Source organism: Vipera ursinii (genome assembly GCF_947247035.1).
Source record: "Vipera ursinii genome assembly, chromosome: 1".
Lineage (NCBI taxonomy): Eukaryota > Metazoa > Chordata > Lepidosauria > Squamata > Viperidae > Vipera > Vipera ursinii.
The window spans coordinates 276,323,623-276,346,660 of NC_139512.1; the positions used below are offsets into that span (position 1 = coordinate 276,323,623).

The 23,038-nt window shown below is 37.6% G+C and overlaps 1 protein-coding gene across 5 annotated transcripts in view; it reads left to right on the forward strand.

Annotated features, from left to right (window-relative positions):
• ARID1B (AT-rich interaction domain 1B) overlaps nt 1–23,038 on the forward strand; it is a 441,898-nt gene that overhangs the window by 99,719 nt on the left and 319,141 nt on the right. For all 5 annotated transcript variants that reach the window (XM_083348110.1, XM_083348111.1, XM_083348113.1 and 2 more), the window contains exon 3: nt 14,120–14,257. In XM_083348110.1, the coding sequence (XP_083204236.1) occupies nt 14,120–14,257 (138 nt within the window). The remainder of the gene's footprint in view (nt 1–14,119; nt 14,258–23,038) is intronic.

Below are 23,038 nucleotides of genomic sequence, written 5' to 3' on the forward strand. Positions count from 1 at the left end.
CTGTTGAGCTCGGTGAAATTTAGCTTCTTAGTAGACGAAAACAAAAATGTAAAGAAAGCCAGTTAATTCTAAACTAATTATATCAAGAGTTGGTTGCTGCTTCAGATGTCAGTTACCACCTCTTAGTTTTGCAGAATACTGTAGTGAAAATGCCCCTTGCTGAAGCTTTCAGTGCTTGATTTCTTAAGAGATTTGTCATGAAGATTTAGCAATTTTGGGTCTCAGAGATATTATCTTGGCGCAATCTGAAACCACAGACACTATATCAGCAACCCTTGAGGTATATTATCTCCTTTTTTAAAAATAAAAAATAAAGTTCCATTCAGGAAGATGGTGGTATGGTCAGATATCCTTATTTATGAATGCATGACAGAACGAGTATTGTTTTTCATTCGGTCAGAAAAAGAAATAGTTTGTAATGACATTCGGTATTTGTCATAAGACAATTTTTATCAGTTCATGACAATGTAGTTGTGTTTTCATGGAAAGAGAAATTACATTTTCATAGAAATGATTGGCTGTTTTCTCGCAGTAGATTTATTTATTTGACTCTCACCATGAAGATTAGCAAACTTGTTTATAAACTCGGTATATTGAAAATTTGTTGACATGAGAAATAAAAATACTTTTTCATACTACAGTTACTTTGAACAATTACACTGGAGTATAATTGTATAGACTTTACGGCTGTCATCTGCAATACTGAACTTTAACAGTGTGTGTGCATGCATATACATACATTTAATATTCAATTTCTACTATAAGGAATATGAAAAATAAATCACATCTTGGAAAGGTTAACTAATGATAAACTGAAATGATGAAGTTATGCTATGTATATAATTCCTCCAGGGATATTTGTTTTTAGGCCTTATTATTTCAAGAGAAGGCATTATAGCAGTCTGTCATATATAAAACCATTAGTTGGTAATTTGGCCTGGGGAAAATTAAAGTTAAAATGTATGGAAGGCTAACTATGATATATTTCAAAGAAATTAATGTGCATGGGGAGTTGTTTGTTATTTTAATATCTAAGATGAAATTTGCCTTTTCATCTGTGCATAGAGTTTGAGTTGCCATTTTCTCTAAATTATCCATCACAATAAAAAAATCTTCTCTGATGGAAATCAGACAGTTCAGAGCTTATTGATCTGTATCTGAAATGGGGAGGGGGATATTTTGCCCCCATTTAGATTGCTCAATATTTAAATTTATATGCCCCATCGTAGATGCTCATAGTGCAGGTGTATCACCTCTGCCTTTCCTTTGGTTTCTAAAGTTCTGATCCCCATCTGACCCCATACCCCATAACAATGTAGACTGTGTTGTGAACTCTTGTTGGGAATTAGTAGAAATTGGGAGGCAGCTTTATATGTGAATAGTTCCTTTTGCACATGGAGCAGTTGATCCTGGACCAAATAGCTAAGATTCAGGAAGCAGGCTGGAATTATAAATATGAGAGGATGGAGCTAAGGTTACAGAGGTTGATCCCAGTGAAGGAATCAGCCCTGCTATTTGCTCATTTATAGGCCGAGTGGTGTAGCTAAACCTATTTGCACTTTTATTTCTCAAGGAACTCAGCATAGCATCTTCTGCTCTACCTTCTGGAGCTCTTGGTGCGTTCTTGAACAGGATGGTTGTTCTGAATTGGTATTTTTGACTCACTTGTATTTTCTCATGGATAACTGCTGGCACAGTCACACTTGTTAATTATTCCCCAAATCCTGAGAGTGCCATTCTGTTGGTGTCTCTCAATTCTTCAAATAGGTGGGAAATGATACCCTAGACCAGAGTTCTCCAAAGTGGTCAGTGTTGATGGATTGATGGACTATTTCTTATTATGATTGATCACGTAGTCAGATGTTTAGACTGTATTTTGCATTTTTATCCACCTATCTTGAGTCTTTCCCAAGGACCTGTGATAGGCAGATGTTGTTTGATGATGTTAAAAAGTATCATCATAGGATGTAAGCTGTTCCAAGTAAAACTGCCTTTTGCAATTGACTGAGGTGATTTTGTTAATGCCAGTAGTGTTCAAATGGTGCTCCAGAAGTTTTGGATTGCACCTAAGATACCTATCATTACTGATACTATCTTTGCTTTCTTTTGCCACTGTCATTCTACTTCTATTTACAGGTCTTAGTATTTTGAGATTTTTCAGTTCTTTCCCTTCTTTCCCTGTTGCTCTCTTCGAGTACTTCTACATCTACTACCCAACCTTTTTTAGAAATCTTTTTTTATCAACAGTTGTTAAGTCTGGGGTGATATGTGGCAGTTGCTTGTCTGTTTGAACTCAAAAGTCCCAGAACACTTTAACTTCTCCATTTTTGATCACTACTTTGTGGTCTCACTAGTTTTTGTTTGCAGACAAATGGTATTTCTTAGAAATATTTCAATGCACCATTGTTGGTACTTTTGTCTTGCTGTTGTTTGTAGTCAGACTGTAAGATCTTCTTGTAAATAACCAAGTAAATGGTCCGCTGTTTCTTTAGCTTCTTTGCAGAAGTAGCATTGGTTATCTGCTGCTGTCTTCTTAATTTTGGTTTTGTATGAATTTGTTCTTAAGGCTTGGTCTTATGCAACCAGAATCTCTTTTCTTCAATTTTCCTTCTTTTAGCCATTGGCAGGTCTTGTTGTCATCAGCGCTCTCTCTCTCTCTCTCTCTCTCGCGCACGCTCTCTCTCTCTCTCTCTCTCTCTCTCTCTCTCTCTCTCTCTCTCTCTCTCTCTCTCTCTCTCTCTCTCTCTCTCTCTCTCTCTCTGTTATACTGTGTGTGTGTGTTATACTGGCCATGTTATACTTTGCCTTTATGGTGTACTAATTTCAGTTCATCATCTTCACTGCCCTTCAGACATTCTTTCAATGCCCTTTTTTCTTCTTCAGCTGCCTGATTTATTTGCACAATCCACCCTCACCTAGGCCCTTGGTAAGTAGAGTGTGACCTATAGTTTCTGACCATGGTTGCTCAGCCAAAAGTCCTGATCCTATAGCCCATTTCTCACCATATAACCAGGAAATCCAACACCTAGCACGGTCTTATTGACCCGTGCTATGATGGATGCAATATGGGAATCTGTAAATTATATTAATAAAGGAGAATATTCGTAGCTCAGGGTTGACATGAGGGTCCTTGGTCCTCTCTGAACTTGCTTGTTTTCTTGCGGACGTTTCATTATAACTAGGTAACATCATCACTGTGCACTGATGATGTTACATAGTTTGGGTATGAAATGTCTGTAAGAAAACAAGCAAGCTTGGAGAGCACCAAGGACCCCTCTGTAAATTATATCTCATCATATTGTTTATTGGAAAGGTTTATTTGTCTAGTTCCTCTGATGAGACCTGCTTAGTATTATTGAACCTCTGGCATAGATCTCATCCTCCTCAGAGCATTTAATCTTCAGAACCACATCAGTGTAGTTGTTATTATTGCTATTATTATTTGTCAGTAATCTATGGTTAGATTTATAGTTTAAGACTGGTGACAATATCATAATTGGCATCCTAACCATAAAACTAAGAATGATGAAAGTAGCATCTAAGAATATAGGCATGGTGGTGTTTTATAAAATTAGGTTGTTCAGGTTAAATTCACTATTTTCAGATACCAAAGAAGTTCTTTAGTTCACTATTTATATAGCAATAAATTACTTTATTCCATAAGTGTTCAACTTCAATCAGCAAGTTCTGGTATTTTGTAATAATTTCCTATTGTTTTTCCTCAACCCTAGCATCACCAGCAATTGCAACATTAATGAACACGACTTTTCTTTTTGTCTTCTTTTTTATTATTATGATTAGGGTTAATATTTGTGGTATGATTAGTTAAAGTGGCATTACTTACTAAATTATTTTCACATAATAAATGTTTGGTTGTCAATGAACAATCTGAAATTTCGTGAGGGGTCGATGAGCTGAACAGTTTGGGGATTCCTAACCTAGAATCTTGCTTTAGTTCCATAGAGGTCTTTCATGAATACCAATGTAGCACACTAATGTTCACCAACATCTTGAATGCAAAGGCTAGAGCTATGGTGGATTTAAAGCTAAAGGCGCAAGAACTTTGGAAAAAATAGATAGTTTTATTTTTAATGGGTTTGGAATACTTTGTTTCAAATTCTGAATGCTTTGTTCCAAGCTAAAAATCGCTCATATAACCTTATTATAAGTATTCCAACAATTTTCCCTCAAAAGAAAAAGATACATCAAAAATTCTATTTGAGTTTGTTGGATTCAAGAAAGTATTTGAGAGGCTGGACATCAGATTTTCTTTGTTGGTGATGCAAAAAAATTGAGAAGGCACTGACTCCATGATTTGGGCTTGTGAGTTATTGGCATTGTTTGGAACAGTGTTTTAAGATATAAATAGATTTCTGGTGAATTTACTTAACATTAAAAACATCAATGTTAACATGTTAAAAATATAGACATTAAGAGAATGAAAACCTTGTTAGTCGACAGTAACAAAAATATTTGGAAGAATATGGTAATACATTTTCTGACGACACATTTTATTAAAAAGTGTATGCTCATAAATTTCATAAAATGTGAAATCTGACTGTTTCTGAGGGACTTTGTACATTGAGTATGAGGATCTGCCAAAGTAATTATTTTGAAAAATGGCAAAAATACTTTTACTTTGTATATTAAGAACTGGATTTAAGAGATAGGTGATTTATTCATTTTTGGAAAAGCATTTTTTCTACCAATTAAAAAGTGATGCAATATGTTTCTTTTCAGCATATTTCTCATGGTATATTATAACAATAGCATTTTAAACAGATTTTTATATAATGTTAATGATTTGATGTGCATTTAACATACTTATAATGTTTTTAATTTTCCTTTTCCTTTTGTTATTTTGGTAGGTATTTTGTATTTTTAATTGGTTTTTGAGTGTGGACATTTTCCCAACTTGTAATTATATTTAATTTTGAAAAAAAATGTTCAAATAATTCTGGAAATTGTCTCAGTTTGAACAAAAGATGGTTCAAACTCAAGACTCAAAATGTTCACAGAATATTAGAATATTTGAGCAAGACAGGAGCAATCTATTTCTCTTACAACACATTTTTATATGAATGTTACTTTATTTGAGTATTGCTTATCTGAAATATTTTGTCCTATGCTTTGGACTTTGCTGCAAGTGGCTATGGACTCCCACTTAAAACCATCTTTTCTGTTTTCCATTTTGAAATGCCTCCGTAAACGTTATTATATGCCACATTCGGCTTGCACCTTCCTTTTTCGACATTCTCAATCTAATTTGCAGCTATTGTGGCTTAGTGGCTAGTCACAGACCTGAAACAACAAAAAAAGTAGTACAGGTAGTCCTCGACTTACGACTGGTCATTTAATGACTGTTTGCAGTTAGTAGTCATCATGGCTATGGATGGGTGCTTTTTACAGCCCATAAAGCACTTCCAGGTATTGTAAAAAGTTGTGCAGCCCTTCCCCCGATCAGATGACTGCATTTCATTTTAACATATTTTGTAACTCTTTTTGGAGACATTAAGGATATGATCTGATAATATAAAGCAATTAAAACCATTATTTTAACAGGTGGAATTTATGCAAACACGCAGAGCTATGAGAGTATGATGCAAATTGATACAGAAAGATCAAAGGGCTAGAATCTCAAATTCCTCCAAATCACAAGGGTTTGCTGTGTGAAAGTATATTGTTATACCTTCCCTCCAGCGTGACACATTAAAGTGGACCTGCGGTGTGTTGGACAGATAATACTAAGTAGACAATGTGCTGGTATGAAGAGTTTTCTGTTTCTATTCTGTCAATACCTAGATCTCCCTGGAGAGCTATGCTTAATACTGCTGGAAATTAAAAATCTACCTTTTAACAGAGCTTGACATGAGAACCTGCACTGATGTAATCTATCCAGGTTTTGGTTTTCCAAGGTGAGGAGGAGGAGGTCAGTAAGGTTCATGGTTTAATGATCATGGATGCTGAAGCTGAGAACCAGCTGAGTTCTAAGTGCATTGCTGCATTTGAAACATAGAAACATACCCAAAAGGTATTTTTTTTATAAACCCTTCAGTTTCTGTGCAGTAAAAGTCTTTACCAGTCCTGCTTGTAAATAGCAGCACTTTCATTAGAGATTGTCATTTCTTTATCAGCTGCCTAGATGTGCAAAAGGCAGTTGTAACATTCAGCAATGAGGTGGTTTGGATTATGAAGTAACCGATTAACTTTGCAAGGAATGGTTCTGTAGAAGAATGGCAAACTAAGTTGTAGGAGTATGCTTTGATGTCCAAAGTAACTTCACAGTTCAAACTATGAATTTTGACACAGAATTTAACAGAATTTTGAAAACATTCTTGGAGAATAATTCTATGTAAGGTGTTCTGCCACAGACAAAATGTGGGCTTCTTGTAACATACTGTAGATATTTATTTATATGTTGCTTAGATTTTTTTACAGTGATTTCTAAAAGTATGAAATACTGATTTTTTAACTTAACTTTATGTTGGGTATTCATTGTGTGTTTTCTCTTTGCCTCTTTTTTCGTTTTTGGGTCTTTTTTTCTTTTTTCCCCTTTCTCAAAAAATGCTTCATAAAATATAATTTTAAAAATATTACAATGAAGTGTGTTGACTGCCTTTCAAGATGCTGGTGAATGTTACTATGGGGTATGGACCTCAGTGCATCATATGGTACATGTCTAAGAACCAAGTTTCTATTAAATCAGACCATTCCTTAGAATGGTCTTTCCACAAAGTTAACAGTAGGGGACTATTGCATTTTTTTTTTGAATGATTCCTTTTTCAAGGATCCTAAGTTGTTTATTTCCTGTTTTGGATAAAACAAAGATTTTTCTAATGGATGATAGGAATGATTATATTTGAATTAGAATGTTATAACTCACCCAAATACCCTGTGATCTACGTACCTCAGGCCATTATTGTCTATCAGCCTCTTCCTTCCTTCCTTCCTTCCTTCCTTCCTTCCTTCCTTCCTTCCTTCCTTCCTTCCTTCCTTCCTTCCTTCATATAAAAAAATCATAGAACATAGTGGGAAAAATAATTAGTAAATAAAAATACTTTTTGTGGGGTAGTCTTTGATGGAGATTTGCTATGTATTCTATGATTTTTGCCTTCCCTGTTTTTCCCCACCTTCTCTGCTTGAGTGTTTGGTTTTTGATTGTTTGTAACTTTTGGTCTCAATGATCATTCAGCAGAGCTATGCTGTCTCAGTGCTGTGCTATGCTCTCATAATTGTTTCCTACCAGCTGCTAATCCTGCATTGCACAACTCCCTGGTTTGGGGGATAGTTCAGCAAATTCTTCAGAAGAGAAGTAATGGTAAGAGCTTTGCTTTAACACAAAATTCCCCAACCTTTCCAGCTTTGGGGACTGGGGGGGGGGAGAGGGGATGGTTCCGCATGAGTGGCAGGTGAGTGCAGCTCCATTTGTGCAAGAGGCAGGCACGTGCGCCCACAGCTCATGCAAATGGAGCCTACGCAACTCTGCTTGCACAAATGGGGATGTACGCATGCCACTCGTCCGCCACTTCCACAGCCCAGTTCCAAATGGCTCATGGTCCGGTAGTAGGTCATGGCCTGCGGGTTGTGGACCCCTGCTTTAACACATTGTGTACTGTGGAACAGGGCAAGAAGTCTCATAGATGTGAAGTCACACATGATTACTCAAAACACTGAAAGGCAAATGAATAATGTTTCTCAAGTTGTGTAAATTTAAAAATAAAGTATACCCCCTCCACATAGAGTTAATAAAAGATGGTGGTTGAAAAGATCTTGAAAGAATAAAGAAGCTAAACTCTCAAAAGAGCTAATAGTTCACATTTGTTTTATTTTACTTAGAGTCATTTATTATGCATTCTTTAATGTGACAGTAAGCACCCTTTGATAGATGATAATTAATATACATATACTTTATTTAAATATCAAGCAAGATACATTGGACTTCTAACCTAACAAATAACAAAATTCTTGCAGCCAGAAAAATAGAATATACAAGAGCACATAAAAAAATCAGTATCTCTAATAATTTTTTTCTTTTTACAACTCTTTAATCTTTGTTTTGGGGTGGAGTCCAGTGACTGAGTAGAGTTGAGCATTTACTGGTTGGATGCCCTTCCTGACGTTACTTGGGAGTTCACAGCAGATATTTTCTCTTTGCGCTCTGATAGAGAAATATCTGCTGCTGCCTAAGATAGACATCTCAATCTTCCCAGTGGGAGATGAGGGTCTTCACCTCTATGCCACTGTGTCGCTTTGTATCTCTCACAAATAAATATATTTTGTTCATTTGTATCCCATCTTTATTATTAATAACAAAAATAAAATGAGTTTTATTTTTGCCTTCATTTTTGAGAAGGGTGGAGTGAGAGCGTCAGTTGATACAAGAGGTTATAATACAGAAATACAGACTTGGATATTCCATTTTTTTAAAAAAATAGCTGCTTGTGCTATTAGCCTCATGCTAATCTAATCCATTACCAGTATAATCATTCCTACTTGATGGTCGAGGGCAGATAACAGTATAGGAGGGAGGATTTTCAGTGTTGGGTGAGTATTTAAACTTTGTTTATTTTAGCCCTGTATACTTCAGGAGTTATGCATTTCTGCACTGCCAAATAATGCAAGAAAAAACAAGTGAGATTAATGGGATAGGGAGGTAATTTAATTTGTTGAAGCATTAGTTATATGAGGAAGAACCATGTGTGCACCTCAGTGATGGCACAGACTATCAAATGACTGTTAATAAGAAGCAGGCAACACTTATTATGATACTTGTTGCTTTAGTAAAATTGGCATTTCATTCATCCACATTATAATTAGTTGTTAGAAAAGCTGCATTTTCCCCTAGTCAAAGCTATGTTGGTCAGAAACATATGGTCTATTAGTATGCTCCTGGTAAAGAAGGAAGTTGAAAACAGATAGGAGCGGCACTGAAAGATATGGTAGAACTGATATAAAGGTACAAGAAATCTAAAGTGCATTGCTGAAGGGAGATTAATCGGGAAAAAAGTCAGTTTGCTTCAGCTAGGCTTCTTAAATATCTTTACTAATAAAATAGGCACTGGGAAAGATTATTTGTGGAAGAGATTATTATTGTTTCATTTGCAATATAATGGGCACGATACAATAGCGCTAATACAGGTAGTCCTCAGGTTATAACCCTCATTTCAGCAACCATTCAAAATTACAATGGCATTGAACAAGGGGGATTTGGAACTGGCCTGTGAAATTCGGTTGTCATAGCATTCCCCAAGCCATGTGATCACAACTGTAAGATTAGAGCAAGCCACGGTCAATGGGCTCATCATTTGCAACCTTCCCTGGTAACTCCCCACAAACAAAGTCAATGGGTAATCTGGCACAGAAGGTTATAAGTTGTTTCTGTAAGTAGCTCCATCTGCACTTACAACTGTTGCCAAGCAACCTGCCATTACGTGATCACCATTTGCAGCCTTGTTGCCAGCCTAGCCAGAAAGTCATTGCTTCCCATGAGGATTTCAGTAAAGAGGAAGTTCAGGCTGCAAAGTCGGGATGCTGCACTGAATAGACCTTTCCTCCATTCCAACAGGATGTCTTTCGGAATTTAGTAGTTTCAAGCGCTGAGCAAGGATTACTTATTGCTGGCTCTTGTAGTTGCAGCAGTTGCAGTGTCCCTGCCGTCATGTGATTGCAATTCGGGTGCTTAGCAATTGCAGTTACAGTGTCTCACCATCACATGATCTCTGTTTTCAACTCTCGTTGCCAGCTTTCGACAAGCAAATAGGGAAAATAGGGAAGCTGGCAGAAAGTTACAAGTGGCAATCATGTGAAGTTGGAACAAATGACCCTGTAGGATTTGCTTAACTAGACGACCGTTGTAAGTTGGCATAATCATGTGACAACATGCTTGATGACTTGTGTTGCTTTGCAATGGAGTTATCAATTCCAATTGCCATTGTTAAGCGAGGACTACCTGTACCAGCATTCTGCAGAGAAATCAGCCGGTTGAACAAGGTCTTGAGCAACCCAGCCAGAAGGTTAGAATCTGCTACATTGATATCTACAGATCTCAATACTGGGTCCCTGTAATGGAAAAATAAATGTGTGATAATTTTGCTTTTCAAAATTATTTGTATTTTTCTGCCGGTTGGTAAGTAATGCTTTAGTATGTAATCATCCAATTTCTAAATCTTGTGCAAATGAGGAAATGTGTAGTATGCCTAGGTATGCCTAGTTAAAGAACCAGTTTGTTGTGGAGAAACTAGGGAGGAGGGAGCTTAGGTAAATTTTCTGCCTTGAATTCATCAAAAATAAAAGCAGGATTAAAACATACATGCATTTAATTGTGGAGAAATGGGACAAATTCTCTTTCGATATACTAACAATTTATTCAAGTATTTCATAGTTGCAGTAGAATTTAAGGGTTTAATGCTACCATTTTTTTATTTAAACCTTAAAATGTGTTTTTTGTGTCAATGTAAGGGAGTAGGGAATATGAATATTCAAATATCCATTGCCAAAAAACTACCTTGCCTAAAAATTGGAGAGATGATTTGAGCAAGATATATGAACTTGGAAGTAATTTGCTGTTAAATATTGAAAATAAATATTGAAATATTGAATACTACTGAAAATAAAAGAGAACAAATTTGAATTTGGATATGTTAGTCCTGATACCATTTTGCATATTACTTTTCACAAAACCTACTCCATTTTACAAAAAAGCCCAGACCACTTTCACCGTAAAAAAAGGTAGAGAAATGTTTCTTTCAGGATTCTGTATGTCATTACTAGCATTATTTGATCTTTGTGGTTTTGTGGTTCTGTGCTTGCACAGGGCATTGTTAATAGGATTCTGTTCCTGAACTTCCATAGGATGAAGTCCCATTTTCAATTCAGCATGCATGTCCAAGGCATTCTTTGTCATTTGCATCAATTTCTTTTCAACTGTCATACCTATACCAGCAGGAGAATGTTTCTCATGGAAAAAAAATATTTTCAGACTGCTGGATTTCATTTTTCTTTTCTTCTCATTTCTTTTATCTCAATTATTAACCATCATCACGGCAGTCTAGACTATTGGCAAATCCAGCACCATCAGCATATTTTTTTCTTGAGGGCACCTTAAGAGCTTGAAAATATTTTTCTTCAATGCATTCAAGTGCAGCAGCAAATTCCACATCCCCAGACAGAAGCTCACTAGGTTGTAGTATTTATGGAAAGGCCAGTTAGTCCACTTTGTCACTACTATAACTTTAAACAAGGCCTCTGCAATTGCTTCAGTGCTGCTGAGGAAATCTGGGCTCAGTATGTTAAATAATGTTGATTTTGTGGTTGGGAAACAGCCCTCAGAGTCTGCAAATACGATGAAGCTGTTATCAATGATCATTTTTAAGAATTTGCTCCTTCTATTCAGTTGAAAGACTGGCAATTTGTCAATTTTATTGACTAAATATTATATCTATTTATTTATAATACTGTATACTTATAATACCTGATTATAGAATTATGAACTGTAAAGTTAGGGATCACCCCATTTAATATCCTGCCAATCCACTGCTACAAAATCCCTTATGGATAGCATACTTTAATTATTGTTTAAATTTTTCCACCAAGGAGAATTCAACACCTCTGAAGGCATTGTCGAATGGCTCTTACTTTTAGGAAATTCTTTCTGATCTCCAGATAATTTAAATCCTATGTTTCTTGGCTTATCTTTATTAACTGAAAAGGTCTACCCTATTTAATACATGACAGGTGTTCCATATTTTAAAGACAGCTTTCATGTTTCTCTCCACCCTGCCCTCTTCTTCTTCAAGCTAAATATACATGTTGTTTCTAGCTATTCCCCACACAAGTATTTTTCTCCCAAGCTCTTTATCATTTTGGTTGCTCTTCTTTGAATATGCTCCAATTAGTCTATGTCACTTAGAAAATATACTGCCCAGAACTTCTTGGTGCTAGATTTTGGTCAAATTGCATTTCCTGTTTTGCAGTTTCAACACTGTTTGGTTCTCATGTTTGGTTTTCAATCCACCTATACTTCAACATCTATTTTAATTTTTTTAAAATTTATTAAATTTGTATACCGCCCTTCTCCCGAGGGACTCAGGGCGGTGAACAGGGCATATATAAATAGAGGATACAAAAATTAAAAAAAGAATTAAATAATCGCCCAGATAAAACAGTAACAATATAAAACCCAATTAAAAAACCCTAACTTCCCCCATCAGGCCAGGCCAGCTTGTTCAAATAAATAGGTCTTCAGACCGCGTCGGAAAGAGCGAATGTCCGGTGCCGTCCGGAGCTCAACCGGCAACCGATTCCATAAATCCGGGGCACCCACAGAGAAGGACCTCCCCCTGGGGGCCACCAGCCGACATTCTCTGACCGGGGGCACCCTGAGGAGGCCCTCTCTGTGGGAACGCACAGGGTGGAGGGAAGTGGACGCCGGCAGCAGGTGGTCCCCGAGGTACTTGTATGGCTGCTCCTTGTGCTTGTTCCGTCTTCTTTTTGCCATGTCCTATTTGCCCTTTTCTTTTCCAAAAGAAGGCTTTTACTTTTTTTCTTTCTAAAATTCATCTGCCTGCTGATTTCTACTCATTGTCAAAATTCTCCTGAATCTTGACACTGTCTTCTAAACGATTACTATCACCTTTAGCGTTGTGTTATCTAAAGATAGTGATATTTTACAGCCTTCAAGTAAATTATAGATATATAGAATAACACAATCCTCTAAGTTATACTAGTAGCACTTTCTTTCTACTTGACTTGGAGTCATTGGTGTACAACCAACCTGTATCCATTTAATGGCAGCACAGATATCCCACAACTGATACCTTTTCTACTAGAATATCAAACTTTTTTGCGTGATTTGCAGAACTCAAGTTATCTGCCACATTCCTATGATTGACTAAAATAGTACACGATCAAAAAAGAGTGGTCAATTTAATTTGGCTTAATTTATTATTAATAAGCCCATCCTGACTGAAGAGTGATGCATTATTTTCTTAATGCATTTAAACTGACAGTTTAATAATCTGTTTCAGAATTTTGTCTGTTATTGACATCAGGCAGTCTGTTACCTGGATCATCTTCATGCTCTCTTGAAGTTAAGAACAATATTTGACTTCTCCAATCCTCTGACAAATATAAGTGTTCTCCACAAGTTTTCAAACAAAATAGAAGGTTCTCTGAGATAACCTTCAAGGTATCCGATATAATTTTTCTGGTCCCAGCAATTTTAACTTGTTCATGTTAGCCGTATTACCCCTAAATCTCTATTTACTTAGTTTCTGCTTTGGTCCTTTTTAACACAGTTTTAGTTTTTTGTTGCTTGTAGCTTTAGGTTGCTTTAGTCTTTCTGAGTTTCTTTCTACGATTAATAGCTTCTGTGTATATTTTTGGGGTGATTATTCCCATCTTCCATATTTATACATGTCCTTTTAATTCTTAACTATTAAAAAAAATAGTCAATACATATAACTATAAATATATGCTATCCTTCCCCCTTGCAGCTGGAATGATTTGCAAATGCACTTCATTTAACTGATTTTTCAAAAGTTCTCAACTCTGCTATGTGCCCTTTGATCATGGGGTCCCACATAATAGTTCTCTAAACTTATTGAACTTGGGTTTTTTTCCTAAACAAACTAGTATGCACATACACCTATGTTCCAATTTTTTTCTGTAATATCTTGAAAGATGGGATGATTCATGCAGCAGAAACATTAAATGGAAAATTGAAAGGTATAAGTGAAGTCATTCTGATCACTTCTCTGATAAATACAACTGACTAGCAAGCTATGAATATTCTATATAGAAATCCTTTTGAGCACAACTTCCGTGAGCAAGCATAATTGATAATGGTTTCTTTGGATGTTTCGGAGAATGTGAAAAGAAATCATTCAGTAAAACCAGTGTTCTAGAGAGAAAAAATTGATATGTTTCCCTTGATAGAGTATCTACAAAATAGAGTTTGCTGAGCTGCATTATTTCTTTGTATTTAGAATTAACTCTTTCCATTGAGACAGAGACTTCTTACCATGGCATTTAGTGTTGTGTTTATGGTCTTTAGGAGTTGGAACACATATAGATTTTTGTCCTCAATTCATAACTGTATTGGCTTTCCTCCCCCCAACAGATGCCATCTCAGTATGGTCCACAGGGTGTAACTGGTTACTGCCAACAGCCATATTACAACCAGCAACCACAACCTCAGCATCTGCCTCCTCAGGCCCAGTACCTCTCCCAGGCCCAGCAAAGGTACCAGACGCAGCAGGTAAGCCCATTTCAGTGGTTCTTTTATATATATATATATAATATTTTATTAGTTTCCTAATTTTACAATTAAACATTTAAAAAGCAACGTGGTGACTGGGTAATCAATAATTCAATAATATACATAAATCTTTAGCACGAATCTCAAGTTACAACATCGGATATTTCCTCTCTCTTTTTTATATAATATTTTATTAGTTTTCTAATTTTACAATTAAATATTTAAAAAGCAACATGCCCAGTTCAGTGGCTCTTCAAGACCAGAACAGTGGTGATGAATCCTATAAAAGAAGAGGATTAATGACATCACTCTTAACCTAGACCCCCTTTTCCCATTCCCATTGAAAAGAAGTAGCTTTTTTCATTTTAATTTATATCACTTAATTTGCCCTGGTTTTTAGATCAGAGTGATACTTCTGACTTCCCTATATTTATCACAAGTTGTCACTAATGCCTGCCTGCCTTCTTGGTACGTGGTGTCCAATGATATAAATTTTTGGACAACACTAAAACCACTGAACAGTGTTCAGGGATTTCTAAAGTTTTTTTTTAAAACAAAACAAAACAAAACATACATTTGGGCTGCACTGATGTCTTATAAGGTGTCACTCGCTATATTGGAGATATTTTGCTCTTTTTAGTGGAATCAAATTTTCTGGTAAAGCAAGCTCCATTATGGTTCTAGAAATAATTGAAGCACTAGGATCACAGAAAAATGAATGAAATAGAGCGCATCCAACATGAATTATATTTATATTTGCATTCTAAGAATACTGAACAGCTGAAGACCAGGTATAGGCAATGATTTCTATAGTTGTGTGTCTATGTTTATTTGTTTTATTTCTTTATATATTTATTACTCATTCATAAATACATTTGTGTATAGACTAAACTGTCAAACTATCTACTCCGACTGACAGCATGTTTCTGCTGTTGTAGAATTTGTCCACAATTCCTATTACCAGAAATAATCAGAACTTTCTGTTCCATTATAGTGAACAATGTTATTACATTCTAATTGTTTGTCTTACAGAAGGTAAGAATTACACACATGCTTATTACAGGTTTTGTAATATATATGAAAGGGAGAGTGCCCACTGCACTGGAAATTAGTGGCGGAGTGCAAGATTATACTTGAGAAGGCAATGTGAGATATTCATATTTTCATTAAATTATAGTGCAGTACCCAAATACATAAAGGAAAATGTTCAGCTTCTTAATTAATTTAGGGATTACGATATGGAATTTATTCTTGGCTGCTAGGAATTTAAATGTTTATATTATTGTAATTGTTTCTGTTTTTAAAAAAATTGTTCACTTCTCAGAATCACTTGGTGAGATGGACAGCCATACAAATGGAATGAATGAATGAATGAATGAATGAATGAATGAATGAATAAAATGAAGCTGTCTGTTATAAAATGCTGATGTTTGTTAAATTTATAGAGCTATATAGTAGGGCTGTATGGTGCATCAGATGTTTTGAAGCAAGTCTAAATAAGAATGCAGCATCTCTTGCAACTCTTTAAAGCAGCTGTGTATCTTCCCAGACTGCAGTGTAGCTGTGCAATCCTGGGAAAATACACAATTGCTTTAAGAATTGCAGATTGGCACTACCATGTTTCCCTGAAAATAAGACCCACCCAGCACATGAGGCGGGAAGTGCATAGGGGCTGACAGTGTGCAGCAGCAGTCGCAGCCCTCCGGCCCCTTGGTGCAGCGCAGGTACGACTGAGCGCAGAGGTGTGGGGAGGCAGGTGATCCGGATGTGCTGTGCAGCCACCTGACTTGCAGGAGGATCACGTGGCAGCACCAGCAACAGGTGGAAGCAGAGTCATGGGAGGGAGGCGATCCCGACATACCGCCTCATACCGCCTCATCCATCCCATTGTCTCTCATCTTGCCCGCAACTGCGCCGGGCCAGGCAATCCTGACATGCCAACCACTCCATCCTACCATCTCTCAGGTTGCCCATGGCCACACCAGGGCAGGCGATCCCGACATGCTGCGTGGCTGCCTGGCCCGGCGCAGCCACAGGTAAGCCGAGAGTGGGATGGAGCGGGTGGCACATTGGGATCGCCTCCCTCCCTGCCATGCCTCTGTTTACACCTGCTGCTGGTGTTGCTGCACAAGCTTTTTGTGAGCCAGGCGGCTGCACAGCACATCTGGATCATCTGTCTCACCACTACCACCTCTGCATCCACGCTTGGACTTAGCTGCACTGCATCAAAGAAATGGCGGGCTGCAGCTGTCTGTCCCCTGCACTTGTTGCCTCTTACACGTGCCCTGGGGGGATGGGGTGCCCAACCTGGCTGATCATCCTGATACCATGTTTCTCTTAAAATAAGCCCTAGTGCTTATTTTATATTGGGTTTTATTTTTGGGGAAACACAGTACTTTTACACCTGTATGCACGCCAGATGACTTTTTAGAAGTGGATCCTAATGTATAAAATTAGAGCCAGAAGGAAGTGTGACTTTGCAATTCACACTTAGGATAGGATTTTTTTCCATAGCATACAGTACAGAACAATACTATTTTATCTTTATTAATTTAAAGTGAAAGCTTTCAAACTTGATCATGTGTTCCTCCAAGTAATTTTAAAACAATAAATACATCTTTTTAAAATACTTTTCCTTTATTCTGAAAAGTAAAGAATAAAATGATTACAAGTTTGAACTGAAGTATGTTATACTGAGATTTCATGCAAAATGACTTAATATTTTTAGCAGTTTTTTTTCAGCAATTCTATATGTGGCTTGCCACTGTTCATGAATATATTTTTGCTTACATAAAGGGAATAAACATGCTGAATTGTGAGTTCATAATGAAAAACATAAAACTTGACAAATGTTTTCAGGTCAAATCTAGAATAGCAAGATTATATTTGAAGAAATAATAGTTTGAGGGTCATACCAAGTTCAGTTATTTGTAGGGAATTGATTAAATGTTCATGATCTAGTATCCACAAGTTTATTATACTCCAGAACATTAATAGTTTTTGTGTTTTTTGAAACAGCAACAAAATTTTCAGTCAGCTACCAAGTCTTAAATTAGGTTACAATGTGCAGAGTGTATTGGGCATTGTATGCAATTTAAAGCCATTTGTAAAACTGCTAACTGACTGCACCATCTCTTTCTGTTTCTTTACAAGTGTTCAGTTATAAAGTATAAGAAAATGTGGTTTATATTGGGTGCTCTGCTGTAATGTACTTGTTTTTAGGACTTGGAACTTTTATTTATTTATTTTATTTTATTGAGATTTCTATACCGCCCTTCTCCCTAAGGGACTCAGGGCGGTTCACAGGGCATATATAAATAACAGTACAAAAATTAAAAGAAAATTAAACCAATGCCCAATTAAAATACAAGAATGATAAAATAATAAAAACCAATAAAAAACCCATATACCCCTATCAGGCCAGACCAGCTAATTCAAATCAATGGGTCTTCAACCCGCGACGGAAGGATCGAAGGTCCGATGCCGTCCGGAGCTCAACCGGCAGTTGGTTCCATAATGCCGGAGCACCCACAGAGAAGGCCCTCCCCCTGGGGGCCACCAGTCGACATTCCCTGACCGGAGGCACCCTGAGGAGGCCCTCTCTGTGGGCACGCACAGGGCGGAGGGGAGTTGACGCTGGCAGCAGGTGGTCCTCGAGGTATCGCGGACCCATGCCATGTAAGGACTTAAAGATCATAACCAAGACCTTGAACCTTACCCAGAAGACAACTGGTAACCAATGCAGCTCGCGGAGCAAAGGTGTAACATGGGAGTACCGGGAAACTCCCAAGACAACTTTCGCGGCTGCATTCTGTACCAGTTGGAGCCTCCGAGTAGTCTTCAAGGGAAGCCCCATGTAGAGAGCATTACAATAGTCTAGGCGAGAGGTCACGAGCGTATGAGTGACCGTACACAAGGCATCCCGGTCCAGATAGGGCCGCAACTGGCGCACCAGGTGAACCTGGGCAAAAGCCCCCCTAGTCACGGCCACTATATGATCTTCCAGAGTAAGTCGTGAATCTAGGAGGACTCCCAAGTTGCGAGCCCTATCCACAGGGGGTAAAAGCTCACCCCCCATAGAAAGCGATGGAACATTTTGAATGTCCCGGGATGCCGGAGTGTACAGCCACTCAGTCTTGTCAGGGTTGAGTTGAAGTCTGTTCCTCCCCATCCAGACCCGAACCGCCTCCAGGCAACGGGACATCACAGCGAGGGCATCACTGGGGTGGTTTGGGGTCGAAATGAAAAGTTGGGTATCATCGGCATATTGATGATACCCAACTCCAAAACCACGAATGATCTCACCCAGCGGTTTCATGTAGATGTTGAACAGGAGAGGCGAGAGGACCGATCCCTGAGGAACTCCACAAGCGAGAGTCCTAGGGGTCGACCTCTGCCCCCCTGCCAACACCGACTGCGAGCGTCCCAGGAGATAGGAGGAGAACCACTGCAAAACTGCCTCCCATTCCCAATCCCCTGAGACGCTGCAGCAGGATACCATGGTCGATGGTATCGAAAGCCGCCAAGAGTCCTAATAGGACTAGGACAGAGGAATATCCCCTATCCCGAGCCCTCCAGAGATCATTCACCAGAGCGACCAATGCCGTCTCCGTGCTGTACCCGGGCCTGAAACCCGATTGGTAAGGGTCCAGATAATCCGCTTCATCCAGGACCAGAGGGAGCTGATGCGCCACCACACTCTCAACAACCTTCGCAAGAAAGCGAAGGTTGGAGACTGGACGAAAGTTGTTCAATACAGCTGGGTCCAAGGCAGGCTTCTTGAGGAGAGGTCTCACCACCGCCTCCTTCAAGACGGTGGGGAAATAACCCTCACTCAAAGAAGCAGATATAACCGCCTGGAGCCAGCCTCGTGTCCTCTCCCTAGCTGCATAAACCAGCCAAGAAGGGCACGGATCCAATAAACATGTGGTGGAGCTCAGCCTCCCCATAATCCTGTCCACTTCATCAGGGGTCACAGAATCAAACTCCTCCCAGATAACATTGACAGGACCGCCCGTGTCCTGATCGCCAGACTCTGCCCAGCTGGAGTCCAAACCGGTCCGAATCCGAGCGATTTTATCCGACAGATGTTGACTAAATTCCTCGGCACGACCCTGCAAGGGATCCTCCCTCACCTCCTGATTAAGAAGGGAGCGAGTCACCCTAAACAAGGCGGCCGGGCGATTATCTGCGGACGCGATGAGGGTAGAGAAGTAATTACACCTCGCCGCCCTCATCGCTGCGAGATAAGACCTAATGTAGGTTCTTAACCGCAACCGGTCGGATTCAGATCGGCTGGACCTCCAGCAGCTCTCTAGGCCCCGTTTCCGATGCTTCATCTCCCGGAGCTCCGCGGAGAACCATGGAGCTCGCTGGGATCTGCACCGGGTCAGGGGCCGCAAGGGTACAACCCGGTCAAGTGCCTCAGTGGCTGCCCTTTCCCAGGCTTCCACTAACTGCTCATGAAATGCATATACAGTATCCATTGTGACTAAATTTTCTTACTAAATAGTTCAAATCCAATGCAAAATAAATGCATGAGGAATTGGTGAAAATTAACTACTTTCCAATACAATTTATTGCAAACATCTGATGTCCTTCAACTGAGTTGGATACAGTCTCAGGCTTTGTTTACAAAGAATGGATTTCAAGACATCAGGTTGGGATCAAATGCTCTTTTCAGGGAAGAATGTCACTAAATTACATGCCTGTGGAGATTCTTAATCATTCAGGTCATGGTTGGCCCAAAGATGCTTTTCCAAAAGGCAACTGGACTTCCTTGATTTTTTTTCCTTGAAAACGTTTCGCTTCTCTTTCAAGAAAGTCCAGTTGCCTTTTGGAAAAGCACTTTTGGGAGATCCAAAGAGTACCTTACACATTTCAAGTAGAATCTGTTAACTGTATGAAAGCTGGTGTGCTTAAATTTACAAAAACCCTTTCAAGTGAAGTGATATCATCTTACCACTAAAAACGTAAATGTATTGTTGAATATTTGAAACATTTTTTTTACTAGCGAACAGTCTATGTAGATTCTCAGTCATCCAGGTCATAATTGTCCCCAAAGCAACTTTGGGACACCAGCGAACAGCAAAATATAATTCTATTTATAAAAAGAAATGTTAGGACAATCTGATCCTTTTCCTTCGCTCCCTCTTTCTCTCTCTTCCTCCCCTTTCTTTTAAGAAGTCTAGGGTTGTTTTTTTTTAAAGTCTTGGAACATGATTTGTCATTCCAAGAGTTATTAAAGAAAGACAATTTTCACTTTGTAAAATCCCCAATTGCTTTTGTTTTTCTCAATATATAATTGGTTTTGAAAGTAGTCATAGTAAAAGGAGAATAAAGAGTCAACTCTGCAGAACTAGAAAAGAGAAGTATTTCTGACATCAGAAATTTTAGCTTAGCAATTTAAACCCTCTATTTTAAATTATTTCACAAAGATGGGTCCTATTAGGAAGATATGTATTTGTAGCGTGAATAATGGAACAAACAGAGCAAGGAACAGAGTGAAGCACTTCCAAATTCTATTTTGATTATTTCTATAATTGGAACTGATAATATACATTGAGTTATGTTTGATCTTTCATATTATTTTCATGGATTGTTAGAACTAAACACTTTTAAGTGCCAACTTCATGAGGGCAGTATGAATTGTTTTGTTACTTCGCAACAAAGTGATCTTTAATTGATTCTTAAATAGTTGGAAAAGTTTTGGTCTTGATAGCAGTGCTGTGTTCAATCATTTATTTGAAGATGTTCATTGGATTCTCAGTTAAATATTCCCCTTTGGTTCAGTCGATCATATGCAATATTTTTATGGAAACAGTTAATGAATTAGAACTAATTATAGCTAAAATGATAACCCTTTTTCTTTTGCTATATTTTTCACTTCATTTTTAAACATTTCCTCTCTGTTTTGTTTGACTATGCGTATATTTTTACTGGGTTTTTCTATTTTTCTTTCATTATTTTAAAAGCAATAGAAGTATAAATTAAAAACAGTGCAGTTTTAAAGGCATTGCACAAGCATAGTTTGAAAGATGTAGAGTTAAAAAACAAGGAAGCCTTCAAGTGTATTTTCATTTTTAAAAGGTAAACCTTGTTAAGATGCAAGAATCAAATATCTATGGTTTACATTTCATACAGAAATATTTCCTTATTATTGTTTAATTATTTTTAAGTCATCTATCTCTAGTTCCTGTTATTTAAATCAGAAAAGGTTAATTAAAATACTCTTTATTCTATAACTGCTTGAGAATATTGACTTCACAAAATATGTGTTAAATCACTGAAGTGATAGAATTATATTTTCTCTTTAAGATTTTTGCTGCAAAAGCATTAATAGCTTAACATTTAGATATTGGTTCAAGAACCTGTTAATTAGTTTAATAAAGTATTGCAATGAGATCATTTTGTTCTAAAGAATTTTTGTCAGATAAGACAATTGTCAATGAAGCCTATGTGGAAATTATAGCTCTAAACTAAAAATAGTATTTAGTCATAAGACATACTTTTCTTTATTTCTGTTTATTTTTTTTATATTTTTTTTATTGAAAAGTTTTAACATACAATTTTTCTTTAAAAAAACCCCCTTCCCCCTCCCTCCTCCCCCCTACCTCTCCCCCCTCCCCCCTCCCCCCCGACTTCCCAGAGCTAAATACAAGGTATATATATAAAAAGCAATCATAAACAATCATATACTAACAACTATAAACTCTAAAATCCATCACTCTCTAGCTTATATAGGATAAAACAAGCCTTAGTAATATTAAATATATATAAAGAAACTAAAATAAAAAAAGAATAAAAAGAAAGAAGACTTATTCAAATGCTACATAAAACTTCTTAACCCTATACTTGTTCTGGATAAACTCAATCCATTTTCTCCATTCCATAATATAGCGTTCTTGCGAGTGATCTTTCAAATAGGCCGAAATCTTCGCCATCTCTGCCAGGTCAGAAACCTTTAAAGTCCACTCTTCTATGGTCGGCAGTTCCTCTTTCTTCCAATACTGACCTATCAAAAGTCTTGCTGCCGTAATTAAATTCAACATGAGCTTGGTGTCCACAACTGTAGCATCTGTAATTATTCCCAACAAAAAAAGTTGCGGACAAAACTTTATCCTCTGTTTAAAAATCTTCTGCATGTTCCACCAGACTTTTATCCAAAAAGCCTTAACCTTCTTACATGTCCACCATATGTGAAAATATGTTGCATCTTCATCACCGCACCTCCAACATTTAGGCTGATAATTCGGATACATACTTGCAAGCTTTTTAGGATCTAAATGCCATCTGTAAAACATTTTATAAAAATTCTCTCTTAGATTTTGAGCTTGCGTAAATTTTACGTTCCTCACCCAAATCTTTTCCCACGTGTCCATTGTGATAACTTCCTGGATGTTTTGGGCCCATTTTATCATACAATCCTTAACAAGCTCTGTTTCTGAGTCAATCTCTATCAATGCAAGATATATCCGTTTGATATGTGCTGGACCCTGATTTCTAATTTGCTTTATCAAATTTTCATCAGTCATTGTAAAACCATTTTTCTGGTCTTCTTTCCACCTGGCCCGTAACTGAGTATATTGAAACCAGTTTTGAACAACCTTCTCTTCTCGCAAGAGGCTATATGATTTCAAACACCAGACATTTCTTTCCAAACTTAAGATCTCCTTGTACGTAGTCACAACATGTTTGAAACCAGCATGTATATTTTCTATTGCATGTTTTGGGATTGCCCACAGTGGTATCTTGCAATCTAGCTTATGTCTATACTTCTTC